This window comes from Phalacrocorax carbo, chromosome 5, assembly GCF_963921805.1.
Source record: "Phalacrocorax carbo chromosome 5, bPhaCar2.1, whole genome shotgun sequence".
NCBI lineage: Eukaryota > Metazoa > Chordata > Aves > Suliformes > Phalacrocoracidae > Phalacrocorax > Phalacrocorax carbo.
The window spans coordinates 11716595-11737468 of record NC_087517.1 but is presented as its reverse complement, the minus strand read 5'-3'; the positions used below and the strand labels follow the sequence as shown (position 1 = coordinate 11737468).

General features: G+C 48.9%; 1 protein-coding gene across 1 annotated transcript in view; it reads right to left on the bottom strand.

The window, feature by feature from the left end:
* ITGB5 (integrin subunit beta 5) overlaps nucleotides 1-12028 on the bottom strand; it is a 63987-nt gene extending 51959 nt beyond the window's left edge. Inside the window, exons 1-2 of the mRNA XM_064451188.1 lie at nucleotides 11649-12028; nucleotides 7451-7536 (exon numbers count right to left, since the gene is read on the bottom strand). Coding sequence (XP_064307258.1) covers nucleotides 7451-7536; nucleotides 11649-11754 — 192 coding nt within the window. The 5' untranslated portion in view covers nucleotides 11755-12028. The remainder of the gene's footprint in view (nucleotides 1-7450; nucleotides 7537-11648) is intronic.
* Between the last annotated feature and the right edge of the window lie 8846 nt (nucleotides 12029-20874).

Genomic DNA, 20874 nt, shown 5'->3' with positions numbered 1-20874 from the left:
GGCACAGGCAGCCACTCACCCCCTGAGAACGGGCTGCCATGGCAGGGAGTCTCCCAGCGCCCATCCCCAGAGCTCCAGTCCTCGTTGCAAGCCCCATGCGTAGTGCACAATGCAGCCTTGTGCGGGGCCGCGCTCAGGAACAACCGGCCACACAGTGCAGCCTTTTGCAAAGAACCCGTTTGTTAGAATGCCTTTTTTTAAATTTTTTTTCCAAATGGGCCAAAGCAAATGAGTCGCATGCCCAAAATATTGAATTTTCAACAGCCAATTCCTACTTATTTCTGCACTATAACAATGAGACAGCCTTCTGATGGACTGATAGACTATAATGACATGAAATAAAGCAGAGAAGATGCTCACAGCCACACCAGCCCCTCCTTCAGCTGCACAGCCAAAAGCTGGAGCAAGGCTGAACAAACCCCATTTTTTGCTGATGCTCCAGCATGGCAGAGGGTGGGGAGACATCAAGGAGAGGAAGAGGTCATCTGACAGATCTCGCCTTTGCACCCTGTGGGGTGCTCCAGGGGTTCCCTGAGGCCGTGGGGCTTGGGGACACAGACAGAGGCTCTCTGCTGCATTTTCTCACTATGAGGTCCCAATGTTATTTGAAAAATGTGAGATTTGCATTCCAGCATCCAGCGGCAGGGTCCAGCCAAGGAGACGGCACATCAGATAGATGTGAACACAAATTTCTTGGAACGCATTATGTAAACAGATGAAGTTCTAGAAAGGAGGACTGGGACTATTTAAATCATCTCCAGCATGACAAAATAAAAATCAGAATCCCTCACAAAACTGAAAACAACACCCAGCCTTTCAGAGCAGCACGTTTAGGGCAGCCTTGGAGAAAAGTTTATCTTGGATGTGGTTTGACCTAAAGTCAGTGAAAGGCCGGTGGGGTACAGGTACTCTCCCAGGCTGGTCAGCCCAGCAGCAGGGCACCCATGGGGAGATGCTCTCCTGCTGTCTCAGTGTCTGGGCCACAGCTCCAGGTGAGCACCTCTGCCAGCTCATTTCTGCCGGCCACTTATTAGAAAGGACACTCTGGTGTGCAACAAACAACACAAACAGCACCACAATTGCAGCCGTGAACCTTTAGTTAGGAATTAACACTGGAGTGAAGTATCCAAATAGGATGATATTTAGGGTTGCTCGTGCAACTGCAGTCTTTATCAGGCATTTCCAATCCTCTCTGGGGTCTGCTCCAAAGCCTCTTGATGTGAATGGGAAAGACTCAACTTCAAAAGGCTTTGAATTAGGGCTTAATTTTCTGGCTGGGGCTGGGGTAGTAGAACAAGAGCCAGGAGGGGTGGGCAGCCCAGGGAGAGGAGGATGGCCGCTTCCTCCCCCAGCTGCTACTCTTTAGCAGTAGAGCTTGTAACACCATGAGAGACAGCTCTGGATATGGTACTGTTTATACCAATGCTCATCATCCCAGCAAGGGGTGTAGACGAAAGCAGCATCTGCACACCAAGGACGAGACAGCGCTGCACATGGAATGAGGAGCACACCCGCGTGGGAGCTGCCAGGAGCATTTTTGGGGCAGGGCACCTATGCATGTGCAAACCTGTCCAATTGCACAGTGGTGAGAAACAGTTACTGCTGCAATGTGCTCTTCTGCAGCCTCCATGACAAAGTTTCTCCAAAGGAAGGCCAGGGGGCCAGGGGAAAGCCCCTGCACAACTCCTGATGGGAGCTGCACAATGCTCTCAGGTCAGCAGCACCTTTGCACAGGTCCCCTTTACTTGACCCAGCTATTTTCTCTTAAACTTTCCTCTAAAATGGGTCCAGAGGACTTGCCACAGGACAAGCTGCAGCCCAGATCAAATCCAGACCCCTTCTTGTTCAGTGAAATGCTGCATTACCTGGGGTGGAAGAAAATAAACCCCTCAGGTGCAAAAGCCCCAGGGAAGAGGGTGCAGTGCAGCATCCAGGGGCTGCAGGACTGACCCCTGCTTCTGCTTCAGTTTCTAACCCAGGCAGGGTAACACCAAGCAGGAAAGTAACAGTGGCCTTGGGAAAGCCCCAGCAATGGCCGCAGCACCCTGCAAACTCCCCTCAATTGTACCCACAGGTCAAAACCCAAAGCCAAAACTGTGGCCACCAGGCACCATTCAACTCAAGCACAAATTTTTCTGTGATAGAGAAAAATGGAGGCTGCCAGAGGTTGAGTGAAAGGAAAAAAGGATGAGAAGATTTGAGGAGTAAAGGATATTGTGCAAGTCCAAATAACTCATAAGTAACCATGCCAAAAGGCAGTCCCACAGAGGCTCAGACATGGCATGCTGGTTCAAACCCCAGTTCCCCCTGAGCAGAGGACACCTCAGAGTCAAGCAATTCGGTGTGCCCAGATACCTGCTGACCATCTGCCTGCAGGCCTGCTTCAGAGAAAAATGTAGCACCTACCCCATAGCAAGCAGGAACCGCCCCAAGCATTGCTTTGTGCCACATAAAGATCCCACCTAGTTCTCGTTAGTAACGCTGCCTGCTCGCAGCCTGGTGGGCACTTTGCAGTCCGGTCTCTGCACTAACAAGCTCACAAAAGCAAATGGATGCAAGCAGCCAGAACTGAATGGAGACAACAGTGTGACAATTACATGCTCATCAGTTTGACAGTTTTAAGACAAATTGCTTGGTTCATGCCATAAAAACGGAGAATAGCATTGACCGTATCTAACTGACTATATCTAACTCCTGACTAGACATGTCCCTACCATTTTTTGCTTTAATCGATCCAGTTCTGCATTATTCAGTCTGAATAATGCCTGCTTTCTCCAGTTAAAGAAATTGACATCTTCCTTCTAGGAACATCCTTGATTTTCCTTCCTCATTCTCCAGGCACACATTCCTGAGATGGGAGAGGATGGAGTACAAGCAACCTGCTGGAAAACAGGGGGCATCATTGGGGAAATTTCAGTTCAATTCATCAGAGAGGAAATTTCAGTTTAATTAATGTAATTAATCTGCATCTCTATTTGGCATGTAGACACATAAATGCATCCACATAGGTAATGCATGGCTGAACATATCTACACACAATGTGCACAAACCTAACAAACGAGGAGCCTCTGCACTTTGGTACACTGCTCCCCAAAGCAGCAAACAGAAAATAACAGCAATACAATGATATATTTTCTCCCTCCATACTGGTACTCCCAAACACTCTTTTGGAGAGCATTCCGCCTGCAATGACTCCAGGTAGGTTTATCATGAACACAAACCCCACCCGTCTATCACACCCTACCTGGCAGCTCGGAGGATGGTGCTGAAGCCACTTCCAGAGCTCCCTACTCTCCCCAGCAAGCCCAACGAGCACTGGTGAGCCTGGGCAACCTGACGCCGCTGCAAAAAAATTCAATGAGCATCCTCCTCTCCCAGTCATGAAAATCAGGCTGCTGCAGAGATCACAACCCCATGGGCCAGCATGCAGCTCCCAGCCAGAGCCTTTCACCAGCAGCTTGTCAGCAATTTCTAGTCATTGCCAGCTTCTTCTGGAGCTTGCAGGTGAAGCTGAGGAATCTCCTCAGATTCCAGCACGAATGGAAAGGCTGCAGCAGTCTCCATCACCCAACAGTCACATATTTCCCCCAGACAGCCCTGTTCCAAGGCACGCTCAGGAAACAGTTAAGGCCACACATACATACCTCCTCTTTTACGTGCCATTTAAACAGATTACCCCATTTAAATTCTGCCTTTCAAGGTATTCTTCCATCAGCCAACAGAATCAATGTCTGCTTCCAAATTTCCAACAGCCCAAAGAGTTGTGGTTAGCTCAGCAGCCCCTGGGGGCTCCAGGGCTGCCGGATACCAGAAGCTGCTATCATCAACTCATCCGTCATCACCCTCTCTGATGGCAGCAGAGATGCTGAACACAAGAAGTGAACAGTGGCTGATTCAAGCCAAGGCGACGTGATGCACCCTGTACTAACAGGTTAGAAATTTATAGCATGTTGACTACTCTGCTGTAAGCATCTATCTATCCACATGCTCTTACCCTTATGATTCAAGGCAATGTAAATACATTATCCCACCTGGACAGCCATCGTGATAGGGCTCCTTTTATCTACAGAATTACTTCTGTGCACTCCTAACCCTTATTTGCAGTCCATGAGCACTCAAGACTTTCTGCTTCTCTGCAGTCACGTGAGCCTGGATCCAGGCATGCAGAGGGTGATGGAGGAGGATGCAACACTGTAGGAGGTTGTGTGAACCATGGTCATCCCTGGGAAACAGCATGGCTTTCCTGCTCATACTGCTCCTCTCCCACAGCCGAAGTGTCCCTCACAGCATCAGCACTGCCGGGCACCCAAGGGGACAAAGAAAGGTATGACAGCACCGAAAGGGTGAAATTTTATATATAAGAAGGTATACATATTATTATACCTTCCTGTGTATATATGTTTTCTGGGCCATGAAGTTGGTGAAGGGTTTAGAGGAGAAACCATACAGAGAGCGGCTAAAGTCACTGGGTTTGTTCAGCCTGGAGAAGAGGAGGCTGAGGGCAGCCCTCATCGCGGTCTGCAGCTTCCTCACAAGGGGAGGAGGAGGAGCAGGCGCTGATCTCTTCTCTCTGGTGATCAATGATAGGACGCAAGGAAATGGCAGGAAGACGTGCCAGGGGAGGTGTAGGTTGGATATTAGGAAAAGGTTCTTCCCCCAGAGGGTGGTGGAGCACTGGAACAGGCTCCCCAGGGAGGCAGTCACAGCACCAAGCCTGGCAATATTCAGGAAGCACTTGGACAACGCCCTCAGACACATGGAGTGAATTTGGGGTTGTCCTGTGCGGGGACAGGAGTTGGACTTGATGATGCTTGTAGGTCCCTTCCAGCTCAGGACATTCTATGAATCTCTGTGTGTGTATATATTTATATATATATATATATATTAAAAAAATATTATATAAATCTCTATACTTCCTGTATATACTATACATATTATAATATATATAATTATACATAGAATTATATTATATATACTTACAGACTTCTATTATATATACCTCCTGACAAAATTATTGTTGTCTACAAAGATTACAACAGCTGGCCCAATTTGCTCCCAAACCTCTTAAGTAAACGCAAAGGGAGCAGAAAGTACACAGTAATCAGCTGATCATGTTCCTACCACAGCATAACTAGTGTATGTGGAAATTCCTCCAATATCTTAGCCTTGATACTTAAGCAGCAGCACAGCTATAGAATTTGACTGGCATATGCGTTCCCGGGCAACATACTGCTGTGAATGACAGCTAATGGAAATAGAGAAGGAAAACAGACCAGAAGTGATGTAATAAGCGTACCTGACTAGGCTGCGGTAGAGGGAAGGGAAATAAAGTGGTGAAATGACTATGCAAAGAAATCAAAATATTAAGAGTTTATAATATTACTTTAAAAATTTTGTAGTCAAAAACCTCTAAATATCTTTCGCAATCCCATTACCTCATCTGATGATCTCAGTTAAAGAGAAATAGAGTTTCAAACAGTAAATTCCAAAAAGAAAAAAAAATAGAATTAGAATAAGAACTCGCGAAGTTTTAGCACACAGTGTGTAACAGGGACAGCAGCTTTTAAACACATATCTCTTGGCACGAAACACCTTGAAATGTATTTTTAAATAGCTGCTGCAGGCTAAAGGTCAGGAAGTTATTACTCCACTTTCCTGTAAACACCCATCTTCCTTCTTGGCCCCCCTATTCCATTTAGGAATTGTATTTTTTTTTTTTAACCCTCCTGTTTGCAAGGTAAGAGTCAGGCTGCCAGTTCCATGGGCTGCCATACTATTAGTGGTCACAGCGACCACCAGATAAACATTGCCATTGGCAGCATTTTGCAAAAAGTTATCTTGTGATGCCAAGAAGAAAAAAAAAAAGACAAAAAACAACAAAACAAAACAAAACAAAAAACCACAAACAAAAAGCAAACTATTGGGTACCCATAACTTAATAACCAGCATTCCTGGATCCAATCTCACCACCACAGATTTGCTGGCTGGAAGAGGAGCTCTTACAGCTGTTTACAAGATGTCTGAAAAGGAGGATCTACTGCTTTACTCTTTCCCTCCTGCACACCATTCGCCTTGCTGGAAGAAGCCCATGAAAGCTATTATGCTGTCAGGTAGCATGGTGTTAGTAGCATTAGGAGGTTTTCCTTGGAGACCTGCAACCGTGCCTACAGGTAAGTGAAAACCCAGTAACATAGACCTGGAGAACCAGAGGCTGGGGTACCTCCCGAGACCCAGACAAACCATGGGGCTTGGGAACGCCCCTCACCCCATCCCTCTCTCCACTCCCATCCCTCGCCCCGAGGGGCTGCAGCCACCCCAGGCAGGGCTGGCAAGAGGAGGGATGGGAGCAGCAGAGGGGCACGCAGGCAGCACCTGCATCCTCAGCTCAGCATCTCTACCTGTAGCTGGAAGGTGAAGTGTGTGCTCAAACCCACATCTTGCTCCCCCAAAACAGGACTAGGATGGCCACACTAGAGGAAAAAGGGTCAGCAGGGAACAGTAGAGCATCAATGGCCACATCCATTGAGAGGTTTGAGATCATCACTGCTCTGGGGTTTCTCACAGCCCAAAGCTGGTTCCTGGCACAGCAGCTGTGCCTGCAAGTAGACAGGATCTTTCCACGCATCTGCAAGCATCCTCATTTCTCTCTTAAAACATTTAGAACAGATGCAGGCACTAAGCAGACAACAGCTATCTAGGCATCAGACGTTATCAGGTCTTTCACACAGCCTGTTCTCTAGGAATCATGTGTACACAATAAGATGTATATATAATAAGATATAGCGCTCTCTCTCCAAACTCACGAGTAGTCCTTAGGGAGCAGGGAAAGATATTTGCAATTTCTCACAAACCTAGGAAGCCAAATTAAATTATGGGTGAGGAGCTTCAACACCAACATAAGTATGCATTTTCACCCCAACGCACGCAGTTAAGCTGTGCAACTCATCACCACGGCACAATACAGATGCCAGAAGCATGGGTCGTCCCCCAAAATGACACAATAGATGCAGAGAGAAGAATCATCTTTGTTACAAAGAGCCCATGCCATGTCAGGCCATGCAGCAAGGAACATGTAGCAGAACACCAGTCGGGGGCTTGGGGCTTTTTAGAGAGAGCACTTTTGAGCAAGGCTCCCTGCAACACAGAGCCCATGCAGGGACCCTGCACCCACTGAAAACAAGGTGGTAATTGAAGGGGCAGAAGGACTGAAGGAACAGTGCTGCTGCTGTGTTGAGGATGTGCAGGGGCCAGCAGGGTCAGAGACTTATTTTCTACAGTGTCAAAGATCTGGAGAGTCACATACACCAAAAATATGCTCAGTGTGGGAGCCCCCGCTGCCCTTACCCACGCCTTCTGGCATGGGACAGTGTCAGGAACAAGCAAGGGGAGGGAATAGCTCCCTTTCTGTGTTACAAAAAGCATGCAAGGCAAATGAAGTCTGCCCACCTACCTCCTTGGAGCACCAGGCACACTTGGGATGGATGAGGAGACACTCTTCACAGGACGTGGCGCTTCCGCTGGTGCACAGATTGAGACCTTCAGCAAGACAGAACAACAGAGAGCAGGGTGGGCTGAACGGTTACTTCACTCCAAAACAGTGCTCAGGGGTTTTCTCAGGTATTCTGAATGTTAAACATACTGTAAGTTCAAACAGCGTCAAGAGCAAAGAATGTCCCAGGAGCTTAAAAGGCTGGAGAAGGAATAAACCTCTCCTCATTTCCTTTTCCTTCCCCAAGAAAAGTGAAAAGGACAGAAACTGGTTTGGGGGGAGCTGAAAACTACCAAAACATGACTGATGATTTTCCTTCCCTCTTTTTCAGTGGTTGCTGGTTAATCAAAGAGTTCTTCTATTCATCTTCCTAATGAAATACTTCCATCACCACAAACAGAATGCAATAGCTGTTTGACTAACCTGAAATGCAGAGGCAGCTGTCCAAACCCCCCTGGGATGCCAACTTTTAAAATCACATTAGGCACATCATCTCAACTTTTCCAGCTGAATATATGGAGGTCCCCTCCCCAGAATTTTTGTCTTAAAGCAGCATTTGAAGATAATCGCCTCCCCCTTCTACACAGGTGATATCCATAGTGGACTCATGTTGTAGGAAATTACTTTTAATTTATTACGGGAGTCATTTCTACAGGATATCCAGGTTAAGCTGGACAGGGTGTTTGCACTGGGGCACGTCCAAGGCTGGCCGGGTAGGCAGACACCATGCCGTGCCTGAGGGCTCTCCCTGCTCACAACATTGGCAGGGGCTCTGAGCCCACCAAGGCAGCAGCAACCAGGGCAGTGGTGATCCATTTTGCTCCTGGACTGCTGGTGTCCAGCAGCCAAGGGGTGCCAAGTAAGTTTTGCCTGCAAAATCTATGATTTGGGCTTTGGGCTTTAAAAATAAAGTGGAACCACACAAGTTAAGCCGAAGCAAACATCAATGGTATCAGCTCTGAATGCAGCAGCTTGTCTGAGCATGCCTGTGGCTATGAATGTGCCCTTCAATATCACCGATGCCCCAGCTCCCCAGGGTCTAGCTATTAACTTCTCCTGTCAATAACTGATTAAACAAATCTTCATCCGAGGATTCAGCACAGAAGCTGCAAACTCTAAACGAAATGCCTCAGGCTAAATCTCTGAGTCTGCTATTTTTTTCTCTCCTAAACGTCAATAAAAGCATTGTCAGGCCTCTATTTTCAGCCAGTTGCATCTGCAAATATCATTGCACCATGCCGCTGCTGGGTATAGTTGTGCAGATTGTGCAGACTTGCCAACGGCTGCTGAAGAGCCACGCTGAGTTTTCTCCTGTCCCAAGAACTTTCTGCCCCAAGAGCTTGGAAAAGTGAGTTTGCTGCATCCCATGTGAATATTTCACCAAAAAAATGAAGAGCAGTGGTTGCTTGGATTGCTCCCGTACGGGGCTGGGCTGTGAGCGCAGGAAGCAGCGAATAAAGCTGGACAGCTGGAGGAGAATTTAGCCTGCCCTAGGCTAAAAACAAAGAGAGGATAAGTAGGTTCTGTCAGTAATTCTCAGTCATGGCCGAGGCATGACCATGTCAGAGCCCTGCGCTGACGGGTCCCTGCTGCCCGCAAGGTGGTTAACTCTAACCCGGGAGCACGAAGCCCTGGACTTTCTCTATGGCTGTCATTCAGACAGGCTGCTTGGGCTCATTCATACTGAACAAGAGCCTTCTTAGGGGTTTTTTCACTAGCACTTACCACAACCCAGGCAATTCATTCCTTGTTCACATTCAGAATTTATACTCCAGCTCCTGGGCGTTGCAAAAGCTCAAAGCATATATGTAAAATAAAGTCAAATATAACTTGTTCAACTGATTTATAATTTGCAGAGATTAACACTTGCGTTTCCAAACCCTACAACACAGCTGAAAGCTTTTCCCTCAAGAGCTGCTGCTTTGGTAGCGGTGTGCTGGGTAACACAGCAAAAATGATGGGCTTTATAAAGAGAACACTTGCGTTCATACCCTGCCTACCCAGCCCTGGCTGTCCCACAGCTTCAGTTGCCCACCTGCATGGAAATAGGATAATATTTACCTCCATTCCTGACTGCTGGATTTTTGAGAGTTTACTTAGTAACGGTAATATCTGAATGAAAACCAAGGTCTGCTCCTTCCACCGGGTGCCATGACCAAAGCAGCCCACGCTCCTGTGGCCAGCTACGGCATGACATTCCTCCTAGTGGCTGCTTTTGAAGTTTCCAAGTATGCTTTTCTTTCCACTTTGGAGCAAAACCAAACCATTTCCAGCATTGTTGTGAAAATGGAGCTTTGTTAAGCCCTCTGACTTTGGACTGAAACCTGAGATTTCTGAGCTGGAGTAAAAACACACAGGATTTTCCAGATGCAAGTCTTTGCTGGGCTTGATTCAGTGCAGTTTTTCCGGAACTGGGCAACGGAAGGACCTGAAGATGCTCATGCTAGTCCAGATCCTTCCAGATGCTGGGGCAAGTCACCAGGTAAGACTGGAAGAAACCCAGTCTGCTCCTTGGTTCTGATATATTTAATGAAACCACTCGTAAACTTCCAACTAAACTTCTTATAATGGGGAAAATTCCATCCCGGATTTAGCTGGGATTACTCTGGAGGAAAACAATCCACCCCCCCAGATGGCTAAGCTCCACACCCCACATATGGTCCTCACACTGACTTCTAAACACTGCACCTTAATTCATTTTGTAGAGCAGTGTCCAGCAGGCACAAAGAACATCTCCAAACAACGTCCTTCCCTTGGGCTGAGCTGCAGGACAACCCGAAAAGCAGAGGAAGACAGTGCATCCCACTAGACAGCTGAGATTTTAATACATCAAACTACTGATGCAGAGCAAGATAGGAAACTCTCATGAAAGGTACTCAACCAATTTACTCATAAAGATGCTCCTGGCAACCAGACCTCATTTTAAACCTGTTCTGCAAGAAATCCTAGTTTGGGCAGCTCCTCACACAAAGGTGAATGTACTGGCTTGCTTGGGAGGTGGGTGGGTGTGGGGGGAACAAAAAAGAACCCCAAAACCCAGAAAGTGGTGTACTTCATTCTTTACCCAGCTAAGGGTGAAAAACGATCATTTCTTTATGCTTACAATAAGCATTCTAACAGCCTCTTCCTGAGACGGTCTGCTGCATTATCAAGTCGCTGATTCTAAGGATCAGACCCTCAAAATAAATAAATAAAAAAGCTAAGAAAACCACTTCAGAGTTTTTGCAGTCGCATGCCACAGCACTCTAAGACGAGCCTCTTGTTAAAATAACTCATTAAAACATTAAGCACTAAGAGGAAGTACCAGAATGGTGGACTCAGGCATTTTGTGGGCTCTCTTTCTATAAAAAGTTCCCCCGAGTGCTCAGAGAGGAGAGAAAACCCATTTCCAGTCCCACTGGGGCAGAGTCACAAACCGCACCGCAGCTTCCGAGTACGCCCAGGAGCGAGGGGAGCACCCCCGCTGGGGACAAGGGCCGCTCCCTGGGCACGCAGCTTACGGGGGGGAGCGACACAAGGTGGGAGCGCGGAGGTCGGACGCGGGGAGAGCGAACGCTTGGGGCTTTGTGCTGCTCTTCTGCATCCAGTCCATTAATACACGCTGCTCAAACATCCCAGGGAAGTGCTTTTCACCCAACAGAAGTGGTTATAGCTCCCTATACATACAGAACATATACGTAGTTCCATTAAACTATATATATAGCGAGAGAGGTGCACACGTAGCGGTTCCGCGCTCTGTAAGGCGAAGGCGCAGTCCCGCACCGCGGAGCCCACGGATGCGCCCGGTGCCCAGGAGCGCGGGTCCCCGCCGCCCCGCAAGCGGGGCACAGCGGCGGGGGCGGCCGGGGCGCAGACCCCAGCGCCGCTCGGGGACGCCCCGGGGGCCGGCGGGGGAAGCGCGGAGACCCCCGGCACCGGCCGCTCGCCGGGGCGAGGAGCGGGGGCACCGGGGCCGGAGGGGGAACGGGCGCACACACGAAATACAACGCAGGGCGGCGGTGGGGAGGTGCGAGCGGGGCTGAGGCGGCCGGAAAGGGGGGGAGAGGAGGAAAACATGTAAGTCGTGACAAAAGTGGACCGAAACGGGTTTGGGGGATAACCCGCTTTCCGGGGCGGCGTTTGCAGGGCCCGGAGCGGCGGGGAGCGGAGCGGCCCTTACCTCTGCCGGGCTGCAGCGGGGCGGCCAGGAGGAGGAGGCGGAGGAGGAGGAGCGGGGGGGGGCGGCGGGCGGCGGCGGGGGCCGGCAGCCCCCCTCGGCGGGGCATGGTGCGGGCGGCCGGGGCGGCCGGGCAGCCCTTCCCGGCCGGGCCCTCCCCGCCGCCTTTTGTGCAGCCGCGGCGGCGGCGGCAGCGGCAGCGGGAGGAGGAGGAGGAGGGGGCGGCGCCGCCGAGCTGCCCCGGGGGTGGCGGGGGCCGCGCTCCGCTCCGCGCTCCGCGGCGGGACGGGGCGGGCGCGCCTGTCTGTGTGTCTGTCCCGCGGCCGAGGGTGCGCTGCCACCTCCCCACCCCGTCGCGCAGCGAGGCGTGACCCCGTCCACCCGCGGGCGCGGAGCAGACACAGGCGGGCACGGTCTGGCCCACGCACGCATGGATGCGTGTGCACAGGGGCGCGCACACACGCATGCACACGACTGCATCTGCACACACGTACACAATCGTACTCACAAGCACGCATGCGTACGTGCACGCCCGCATGTGCATGTCCACATTGCATGTGTACATGCGTCCACATTTCATACACGCACATGCATACACTCACCTGCATATGCATACATGCATGCATATACCTGCCCACAGATGCATGCACACGTGCACACACACGTGCATAACTTGCACAGACACATGCATGCACACCCAGACACATACCTACAGGCAGACATGCACGGTGTGCACAGACACATGCACACACACGCATGTGCGTACCCACAAGCACACAAATAACGCGCGCCCTCCACTCCTGGCTCACAGCAGGGCTTGTGCTGATGTCCGTACGGGTCAGTGGCCGCTCTTACATGGCATTTTCCTGCTTCAGGGATTTTGTCTGCAAACAAACCGTGTCCATCTGCTAAAGGGCTCCCTAGGCAAGGGCACCCAGGCAGCGATGCCCTGCCTGGCGGCTTTTTGGCACTGTCCACACACCCATCGCCTGTCCTGGGTGCGATGGGACACCAAGACTTCAGATCTAAAGGAAATGGCAGATTTATGATTGTGCTTGGATTGCTGGGGAGATTTCTGTTTTCTTCTGTTTTTAAAATAAATCGTAAATCAACTGTAGAGCTGATCACTGCTTTTAAAGGCAATTTATAGTAACAGTTAACTACCTGCAGACCTTTGTGCCGCTTCAGCATAATGTATACTAGATCTCACCACTAGATTGGGCTTAAAATACATGCCTTCAACCCAATATGTTGCATTGCTGTTCTCAGAAAGAAGAGATTAGCTGTAACGCCACCTGCCAAAGTTTCCCCTTATTTGCACAGATTTCCAACGCTGCTTTCACAAACCTAGCTGATTTCTTCAGCTTCCCCATATCCCTAGGAGACACCAGGTTTGCAGTCACTCTTTGTTGCCTTAGGAAATACCTGCTTACAAAAGTCGTAGCATTGTAACTGTCGTGGTGCTGCTAAATCAGCGTGACTCCCAGTGTGGCTCTAGAGGCATCACAAGGGTACCGCTTGCAATCAGTGCAAAACCATCACCGAGCGCCCCACCAAAACATCTGCTGCCATAGGAACGTGATGTGTGGGCCAGGCTGTGACCTACAGTCTGCTCTCGAGCTGTCGGCTGTGCGTGGGCAAGGGGCAGCGTCAGAGATCCATCCTAATCCAAGAGCCCTGTAAGGTGGATCCCGTCACCCTTTATTAATAATAAAAGTAATACTGGCCACGTGGTGACTGACCTGGAAATGCAAGAAGGGGTGTGCAGGGACTTCAAAGCGGGTTGTTCCTCTGTGGTGTACTTTTGGTATTTCTGTGAAGAGAAAGAAAATAAAATGCAGATCCTATATTTACATGAGATAAAATGCCTGATGCGAGCCTTGGTGCCCAGAGAAGCCTCGTGTACACCGAGAAGTGCCTTCTGAGATCTTCTGGCCATGCCTAAGTACCCTGAGACACAACCACATGTACATAGATACACTTGTGTGTGAGAGCTTTAATCTCCTTGGTCGTAGGAGCAGGGAAATCCTCATCCCTTGTCCCTGTGACCTGCCATGCTGCCAGGGGAGCGCTGGAGGGAAGGAGCAGATGTTCAGGGGCAAATGGTGAACGAGCAAGGGGGACAAAGGAAAAGCAGGGTCAAGGGAGGAGGAAAGTACTCAGAGGGAAGCAAAACACCTTGTGAGACTCAACTGTGGCATCTCAAGCAGCAGACAAGAGGATTTGGGGAAGAGGGGGATGGCTTTCAGAAGGAATGCATTTCTGCGGGACCAGAGCCAGGCGAGGCGTAGGAGTTCATCAGTCACCGGTTATATTTAGCTGGGCTCAGGCGAGGTCGAACGCCTGCCCTCGCTTTCCATGGGCGCCTGCAGCATAGCCACAAGCACCCAGTGACCAGCATGCCCAGTATGACCTCGTTCTGCAGCCCCCACAAGAAGCCCCTGAGAGAGAGGAGAAGGTCAGGAGCTACTGCTACACATTTTTTGAGCTGTGGGCTGTTGTTGGTGCTCAACATCTGTTATCAGTCATGTAGCCTTATCATCATATTTTTCAAGCCAAACCCCTGTGAAGGTCCCGCAGATTCACAGTCTGTGTCTCATCCCGACCACTGTTGACCCACAGACCACAGTGGGCCCCAGTGCACTACAGGGAAAGACCCCGCAGCACTGCAGGGGAGGAAGTGCAGTGACTTCCCTGATGAGGATGATGTTAATACCCTTCTCTGCAGGCAGTACCATGCTCTTGTTCCTGCATGCAGAAAAAAAAGTGATGTAATTGCACTAAAGACCAAGAGAGCAGCTGTAACCTCAAGAGGGGGACTTTGAAGTGGTTGAACATTGTTGAACATGGGAAATGCACTCACCACAGGGCAGGCAGCTCAGGTCTGGAGCAAACAGGCAGCCTTGTGTCCCTGAGGTCAGCTGCAGACCAAGAAACAAAGCACCAGCAAAGGCAACGTGTGCCCTGAAATTAGGTCCCCAGAGAGGCTGTTTGTATTAGTCCTTCCTGCTTACCCATGATGAGGGTGCTGGACCGATGTGCCCTGGCTGCTTTTCTGGATTCAGTGAAGGGGTGACAGGAGATGCCTGAAGAAAAGATTGCTTCCATGTACAAAACCAGATAAGCCCTTCATCTTCCTCCTGGGGTTCCCTCGTGCTGAATAAGGGACTAAGAAAAAAAGCTTTAAGTGCCCATGTGTTAACAAGATTATTAAGGGCAAAGGGGTCACGCAAACCAGAAGATTAGTTTGAGGCAGCACCATGATTTTGGGATAGGAACCCAAAGAAGTGCTCTATCTCCTGGGGATTGTGAAGGGATGATCTGCAACAATGTCACTTTTGATCTCCAGGAACAGCCATCACTGCTGCCCGTGTCTTTTCTCTCTTGACCATGGTGACTCCTGTCTACAAAGTGATTCCAGAGGATCACTTAGTCCATGGGACTGAGATCCCTTAGGTTCCTTCAAGTATTTAGATGCCAAAGAAATCCTTGAACTTGAGTTTTGAGTATCATTGCACAGTTCTAATCAACAGAGAGAGGAAACCCCTGGGCTGGAAAGGTCTGATCTTTGTGCTTGCTTTCTTATCACTTGCATTTTAAAGCTATGATCAAAGTAGGGCATAAACCCAGTGTATCTGACCTAGGCAGGCATTTGCAAGTGATGCAACTGTAAGTTAGTTCTTTGGCTCTTTTATTATCAGTCAAAACAAATGAAATGCTGTATCAGAGATACTTTGGGTGTTTTAAAGATAGGTATTCATTGTCATACCTTTCTCGTGGCAGGAAGGGTGGATAAAATAAATCTTCTGAGTCACATCTAGATGCCTGCCATGGCAATGCAGAGGTTTCAGATTTCCAGTGATAACTCCTCTTTCTACACCAGTCTGAGCAAAGTGCCGATCCCAGAGCCCCCGCCCGTGGCCACAGCCTGTTTCAGGGTGACACTCCACCTCTGCCTTAATGTTTCACAAACTATTGCCTTGATCCTGCAGTAAAATCCTGGGACATCTCTGACTTTCTCCCATTTCTAGACTCTGTCATAAGTTCAGGGTTGCTACTTACTAGCAACTCTGGCTGGAAGAGACATCTTCTGACTGGATATAACTCATTATACCCTCATTCTTGGATATAACTCATTCAACCACTATATATGCAGTCAGTTCAGAAGCCACAGGATCTGAAGCACAGCTTTCTTGTGTGCCAGAAAGACAGCTGAGATTACCCATTTCCAGAAGTCCCAATGAAGCCTGTGATGATTGGAAGGGAAATCCAGATGCAGCCTGGCCTCAGGCACAGCCAGCACACAGCAGGTCCTGAACATCCCTCTGTCCTTTGGTCCAAGCAGCTCTTCACACAATGAAAGATGGGGAAAATAAAAAGGAGTTTTGGGGGGAGCTGGGGTCAAGCTGGGGAGTAGGATCAGGGATATGAAATAAAAGGTGAACTCATTAGAACCTTGGTGACCTCCACTGTGTTACGAACAGTGGTTGTATTAAGAAAACATTTTCTCTTCCTTTCCAGTTCCTCACTGTGCTGGGTCCTCCTGGCTGTGCCACGATGTGAAGTGGGAGCACAGAGGCCCATGCCGTGGGCACTGTGTGGCTTTGCCGTCCCCACGCTGTTCCCCCCACAAAGCCAGCCCACAGACCTCGCTGCTGGGGTTTCACAACCATGGAAAAAGTTTGTCTGGAAGCTACAGAAAAAAGTCCAGTTCACACCAAACCCTTGTCAGCAATAGGCAACAATTGCATGCCAAAAAAGTTACAATCATTAATTAAATTAATTAATTCAATTAATTAATTTAATTCTTAAACAGTATGTGCTATCCTCTGGCTGAAGATGCTGCTCTTGTTGGTGCTGCGTGCTATAAAAATAGTTATAGAAATATCTATTTTTATCAGATGAGGACCAACCTCTGTTCACAGCTATTCAAGAACAACACTACCACTCCAGACCTGCAGAGGGGAAGTGTTGCAATGCTGGGTAGCAGAGAATGGCACCTAAGGTCACCTTGCCAAGTTTTGTCCGTCTCCTGAATGAAAAAAGGCAGAGGTCAGAATAAATCTCTGTGCAAGCGCATGCCTTAATCTGCTGGGCTGGAAAGCAAGGGAGGTACATGGGGGAGATTTTCCCTCATGCCCTAAGGTGCATAAACATGAGTCCTTCAAATAGTGGCAAAGGAGCCAGACCAAACCTGGCACGTTTTTGTGTTCATACAGCTCCCAGAGCAGGCTGGAGGGCACTTGGCTGCCAGAGCAGCTATTTTCAGGAGGGGATTACTGATGTGCTGAACTGAAATGTCTGACAGATATCTCCAGCCACGGGCCACCCTGAAAAATATGACCCAATCCTCGGAGTTAAGGAGTATGCCATCAAAGGGCCGGGCATCGGGATGCAGAAGGCTGTGCCACAGGAGAGGGTTAAAAATTAGCAGCGCACTGGAAACCTGCCTGTGGTCTCTGTTAATGGTTAGCCCCAACTAAAATGTGCACGTTAAAAACTTCTGCCTTTCGTGCGGCTTTTCCTACAACTGCAAAGAGACAGCTCCACCTTGTGGCCCGGGACTCTGCCAAGTCGCAGAGGAGGGCGTGGGAGGAGGGTTTGGTAGCCTGAAGGTCTGTCCCTGCTGCCTTGCACGGTGTATTAAGAAATATTCTCTCTTCCTGCACAGCTTGCCTCAGATAAACTGGACCCGTTTTGATTAGTACTCCGTAACCCTAGCCGAGAGTTTCCCATGAATGGAAAGCCCAAAGAGATTCCCTTCGTAAGCGTACATGTGCGGGAAGCATCATTAGCTATGTCAGCAGGTAGAGCCGGCTAGGCTTGCCTCCACTCAAATCGCTGGCAAAATTCCCATGAATGCAGTAAAAAACCAGGCCCCAAGTGCCCAGGCAAGCAGAGTGCTTTGGAGGGACAAATGACTTTCCAAGAATTTCACCCTGGATCTGTGTGGTTTGGGCCTCCTGATGCCCCATGCAGCTTTTTCAAACCACAGTCAACACTTGGCTATTTAGCCACTACCTGAAATAAACCATTGGCCTCTGTTTTTTTATTTATTTTTTCTGGCAAAAGGTTTCTGCCCAGCATGAGCTTGTTGCAGAATCTGTTCACACCAGCCTTGGAAGGACAAAACAGTTGAGAAATGATGAAAAACCTACAAGGGAAGACCTTGCTTTGAAGAGAATAATAATGTACTGTTACACATGTACAACACAAGCCCTGTTTCATTTACAAGAATGATATATAAGCCCTGGTCCACAGTTCCTCCCCAGGGACCCTTATTCCCATTAATGTTAGTACAAGTTAGGCACTGAAATACCTGCCTGGACTTGACCCCTGATTCCCACCAGTTTAAACATTCCTCTACTTTAGAGGGAATTAGGTACCTTAGCACCATAATAACCTCTTGAATTTGGTGACTGTCCCAGATATGAAACATTTTTCTAAAACTTTTGGCTGATTTACCCCATAAAATGATCTCTACATATAAAGGACTTCAAAAAAAGTCTTTTTTTCCAATGTCTTATTTAAGCCACAGACTTTCTTTCTCCAGCTACATCCAGATATGCATGACTAAAGGAGAGGCAGAGATTCATTCACTAATATTTAACCAGGCTTATGTCAGCAGGCACAGGGCAAACAGCAATGACAGTGGTGGGGTCTAGGGGAGCCATCTCAGGAGGGCTGAGAGCTTTCCTCACCCACCTACCCCACCAAGATGTGACTGATGTTACTCTGGGAAGATGTTAATGACACTTCAGAAAACTGACTGCCAAAGAAATGACCAAACTGGGAAACAAGCTTTGGCAAATGTCCCTCCGGGTGCTGTCAGCAGTATTAGTGTTTCAGAATGGGCAAAAAAAGGAAGAAAATGCTCAGTTGCTACAGATGCCCACCAAAAGCAATCTTGGTCCCTCCACAGGCCTCTCTGGAGTCCTGGGCAAAATTTCTTGTTCCTTTCAGTGCCTTATTTTCCCCTTTCTACTTTATCTGGCCCTGCAAGTCTCCTAGCTCCCCTGGGGAAATCTCTGTCATGTTCAGGCCAGCAGCTGGGCAGATATTTTCTTTTCTCTCCCCTTGATGTTGCCCACCTTGGCAGGTGCCGTGGGGACCACTGTCCAGGGTTTGGGGACACTGCCCAGGGTTTGGGGACAGAGAGAAGCAGGTGAGGAACAGCACCTTCCCAAGCTGTTTTGCTTTCACCAGGAGAGGGAGGGTGGGAGCTGTTGGTCTTGGTTTCCTTTTTGTGGAGAGGAGAGGAATAGACTTTGCTCTCCAGAGGTTGCTCTTTGGAGCCTGCGTGTGAAAGGCAGCACCTTTCAGGCTTGAAAGCAGGAATCATTTTGCATTTTTTGAGTTACCTGCTTGCAGAAACTTTCCTTTGTTTCTTTCATGAGGCTATTTCTACGTAAACAGCAAAGAGCCCGGCGTACACCACCTTACCCTGCCTCTCCATGGTTTATGAACAGCCCGGGCAAAGCTATGGCATACAAGACACACAATGTACACACATGCCAGGCATCACCTTTCAGCCCATGTTGCCATTGAATAAAGCAGGTCAATGAGTTCAGAAGGTGAGAAATGTCCCCCTGGCCCAGGTTGTCCATCCAGCCCCAGGCTCTGCTCCAGGGGCTGCAACAGGAGGGGCTATCTTGGGGGTCTGGATCTTTTTACAGGCCCTTCCTCCAGCACCCCCACTTTCTCATCCTGTTGTTATAGGGTACATCTCTGTCATGTATTTGTATCCTTGAATTTGCCTAATCTCTTTTTGAACCTGCAGATACAGCTTCCGCAACACCCTGTGGCTGCAAGTTCTCCACCTGTGCCCATATTTTTTTTTTATGTCTGCTTTACACTGACCTCCTTTAGCTTTGCGTACCCTCAAATTTTGGTGGATGTTTGGCTGCCATCCCAGGTCAATGGCTTCAGAGACCCGTCAATGACAGCTCAGTGCGTCCCAGTGAGTCTGTGGGGTGCGATGGGCTGGCTGCGCGTGGGAACACAGCTGGATACCACAGCCCCATGTACCGCTGGGTGTGCCGCTCCTTTGGCTCCCCTGGATCAGTGATGCCTGGTCCTGGTCACTCATTAACAACCACTTTATCTATCTGACCTTATACTTCCTGCTACCTAGTTACTTCACTTACTTTCCTTTACCCCTGCTACCTCTTCAGTCCATGTTACCTTTTTACTTCCAATTGCTCAGGCTCCTCTGGCTGATCCACTGCAGAGTGTGACAGATGTGGGAAGCTCCACAACAGCTTCAGCTGTAAAAACAGCCACAAAGAAATCACTGAGCTTCTCTGCTACATCTTCATCATCCCCACCTGTCTTTTATACCCTTTTCATCAGCATTCCCCCTGATATCCTAGCTGCATTTACGGCTTGGATATATTTAAAGAATCTTTTATCAGCATTTAGAGCACCTTTTGCAGGCAATTTATGGATTTGTATTTTTAGCCCTATTTATTTCCTGTTTAATTGTGACCTGACATATTTTATGGGTTTTCCTGTTCTTAGACCACTTTGGGCATTTAGGGTTGGGTTGGGTTTGCTGCAAAAATCAGTATCTTCAGCTCACACTCCAAAACCTTGGAGAAGTTATTTTAATCTTCCTGGGAATCCTTAATAAGCAAAGCTGCTCCATCTGCAAACCCCAGACAGAAGGCTTTGAAACAGTGAGCGTTACTGGCTTAAAAAAAGAACTAAAAAAAAAAAAAAGGCAAAGGGTAGAAAAACTGGGGAAAAATAGCAGTTGATGACTTTGCAATTGCCAGACTTGACAAATGACAGTCCTCCTCTCACAGGAGCGGCAGATGAACGAGGCAGTGCTAGGCTTGCCTCGCTTGCCTTTCTGTGGTTTTTGGCCCTGGGCTAATGAACTCCAAATTTCAAGTAGGATCCTCTGCCCCTGGGTTGTGCCAGGGTCCAGTCACCCTCCTGAGCCTGGGATGAAGCCAAGGTGGTCTCTCCAAAACCATCCAGGGACAGTGATGTTCACCAGGGCATCTGCCTGAACCCTTTCAACACTCACCTGGCTTTCCCTAAAAGCTCTCCGTACCGGGGGTTGCTGTTGAGGAAGCCATTCCTTGTGAGAAGGGGAGCGCTTCCTGCTAGAGGAGAGGCTCCTTTGTTCCTACCTGTATTCCTCCTGTTTGAAGGAGTGCTATCGTTCACCTTGAAAACATCAAGCCATTAAAGTTGAAGGAAGTACACAAGAAGTGAAAAG